This window comes from Mastomys coucha, unplaced genomic scaffold (assembly GCF_008632895.1).
Source record: "Mastomys coucha isolate ucsf_1 unplaced genomic scaffold, UCSF_Mcou_1 pScaffold16, whole genome shotgun sequence".
NCBI classification, from domain to species: domain Eukaryota; kingdom Metazoa; phylum Chordata; class Mammalia; order Rodentia; family Muridae; genus Mastomys; species Mastomys coucha.
This window is the reverse complement of record NW_022196898.1, coordinates 80,152,164-80,155,102: the sequence shown is the minus strand read 5'-3', so window position 1 is coordinate 80,155,102 and position 2,939 is coordinate 80,152,164. Positions and strand designations below refer to the sequence as shown.

General features: G+C 38.4%; 1 protein-coding gene across 2 annotated transcripts in view; it reads right to left on the bottom strand.

Annotated features, from left to right (window-relative positions):
* Positions 1 to 2,939, bottom strand: part of Tbck (TBC1 domain containing kinase) — a 153,758-nt gene that overhangs the window by 98,620 nt on the left and 52,199 nt on the right. For both annotated transcript variants that reach the window (XM_031375551.1, XM_031375552.1), the window contains exon 15: positions 1,778 to 1,876. In XM_031375551.1, the coding sequence (XP_031231411.1) occupies positions 1,778 to 1,876 (99 nt within the window). The remainder of the gene's footprint in view (positions 1 to 1,777; positions 1,877 to 2,939) is intronic.

Genomic DNA, 2,939 nt, shown 5'->3' with positions numbered 1-2,939 from the left:
TTTGTTTGTTTCTTTGTTTTTTGGAGGGGAAACTGGGAATGGAGAAATTTGCATGTAAATAAAAAAAAACAACTCAGAAATCCACCTGCCTCTGCCTCCCAAGTGCTGGGATTAAAGGCGAGCGCCACCACTGCCCCTCAGAGAGAGGATTATTTTATCAGAAGATTTTTCTGTTAAAGCAGGTGAGAGGCAAACAAACTTGTTTGGAAGAATGATAGTAGCAGGAACATTTGGGTAAATATTCTGTGATCAGAGAACATTAGGCTCATTAACAATTCTTAGTTACAGTGTCACACAAAGAATATCTGAATATACTACTTTAAATTTTGATCATGTTCTAGAGAATCACTCATGAAAAAGTTTTATTTTTATGACTTACTATAGTAGTAGAGAAAGCCCAGAATTAAGTAAAATTATTTACTGCATGTATTTCTTTGGAATATCTATTAATAATGGATTTTGAAAACCTGACAATGTGAGTCTTTCTGGACTGGAGTCCAGTAGAGTTCTAGAGCACTAATTATTAGCATGTGGTAAAAAGCAACAGGCAAGCTTGTGAAGTAACCAAACACATTCAAAGAAATTTGTAGAACATCATTAAGAGAATCAAGAATAGAGAAAAAAAATTGTGCCAACAGAGATCTATAAACGTTAACAAGTATCTGAGGCCACACTATAGGATGGGCCACACACTCAGGAACAACTAACTGGCTAACACAAATTCACTCCATGTTTTTATTAGTCTGCTTCGATTTGTGTGTGTGTGTGTGTGTGTGTGTGTGTGTGTGTGTGTGTGTGTGTGAGAGAGAGAGAGAGAGAGAGAGAGAGAGAGAGAGAGAGAGAGAGAGAGAGACAGACAGACAGACAGACAGACAGACAGGCAGACAAAGAACACATTGTCAATAGTGAACAGGAAGTTGGGTGGGTAGGGAGGTAGAGAGGATCTGGGAGGAGATGGATGGAGTAGGAGAAACAATATGAAAAATACGTTGTATAAAATAACTTAAATAAAAAACTTTAAAAAGATTAAAAATGGTTGAGGGAACTAAAACAGTGCCATTCATCTATGCGAGAACACAGCAGACAGAATGAAAAGGAGATTGTTGGGAAATGAAACATGACAAGGCCTTGTCATCATCATGACTTGTCACCAGGCTCTTCTGAGAACACAGCTCTGTGAGTAACTCGGGGCAGCATGCTTCACTGCGGCAGCTCAGGTATAGAAGACAAAGCGGCTATTTCTCTTGGCAGGTTGGCCAAAGTGAAACAGCTATGTAAAAGCCACTAAATTACATGCAAAACTTTGACAAGCCACAACTGAATTAAAATATTAGTCAATTTGGAACCACTTAAAAATTAAAGTTATATTTAAAAAGGAGCATACTTCATAAGCGGGATGGTACTTATAACATATATATTCACTAGATAACCAGTTTAAAATAATAATGATATTTCCCATGGGCACTAATAAGTAAAATATTAAAGAACATCATATAATTATACTTGTAGTCTTTTCAATATTTTTTATACTTAAAATTGTTAAATATTTTAATATATAATTTTCAATTAATAGAAATAAAATTACATGTAAAGCATTATAGTTTTTCTGGGATAGCATTCTTCCATATATTCCAGGCTGACCTTAAACTCAAAATCAACTGCAACAGCGTCCCAAGCAATTGGAAGATGAATGTGACTCCCTACACCCAGCGGTACTATACATTTCATATTCTTTCTATACACTACTTATCAATTTCCACACTTTTTGCTTCCTTACCTCAACTCCCAGAAGAGCAGCCCAGGTTAAACCCCTCATAAGTGGGGGGATGTCAACTCTGGCTTCTTTCCAGATTTGATTTTTTTTGTATGGGTAAGCCTATAATAAGATACAAATAGTCAAAAATTAAAATCGCATCATGCATATTTGTCAACAAGAATTCAATAAAACTAAAAATTAATCACCAGAAAAAGTTTGAAAATGATACAGATACATAGGAAGTTAACAGTGTACTTCTGAACTATCAATGGATCCGATTATAAAGGAAATTAAAATATCTTTTGACGGGCTGGCGAGATGGCTCAGCTGGTAAGATCACTGACTGCTCTTCCGAAGGTCCTGCGTTCAGATCCCAGCAACCACATGGTGGCTCACAACCACCTGTAATGAGATCGGACGCCCTCTTCTGGTGCGTCTGAAGACAGCTACAGTGTATTACACTGGAGAGAGCGGGGCCGTCCTGAGTTCAATTCCCAACAGCCACATGATGGCTCACGGCCATCTCTATAGCTACAGTGTACTCATACACATTAAAAAAAAAATCTTAAAAAAATATCTTTTGACACAAACAATTATGGAAACAACATACCGAAAACCTATGGGATACGGTAAAATTAGTTCTTTGAGGGAAATTCACACAAAGGAGTAAGCACATCCAACAAGCAAAAGCATTTCAACATGACAATCCAAAGGAACTGAGAAGGAGAACATGCAGACTCAAAGGTAGAAGGAAGTCAATGATACACGTTAGAGTGAGAATAAATGAGGTAAGGTCTATAAAACAGAAAAAAAATAAAATGGCTTTAAAAATAAACAAAGTTAACAAGCTCTTAGCTATATTTTAAAAGAAGAAAGAGAAAGAGGAGTCTGGAGATGGCTGACCAGAGTTAGGTTCCTAGCACTCACATGTTGACTCACAACTGCCTATAACTCCAGTTCTAGGGTGTCCAACACTCTCCTCTCACCTCTGTGAGCCACGAACACACATACTGCACACAAACACACAGTCACTCAGGTGCCCTCTCTCTCCCTCTCTTCCCCTCTCCCTCTCTTTCTCCCTCTCCCTCTCTCCCTCTCTCTGTCTCTCCCTCTTTCTCCCCCTCTCCCTCTTTCTCCCCCTCTCCCTCTTTCTCCCCCTCTCCCTCTCTCCCCCTCTCCCTTT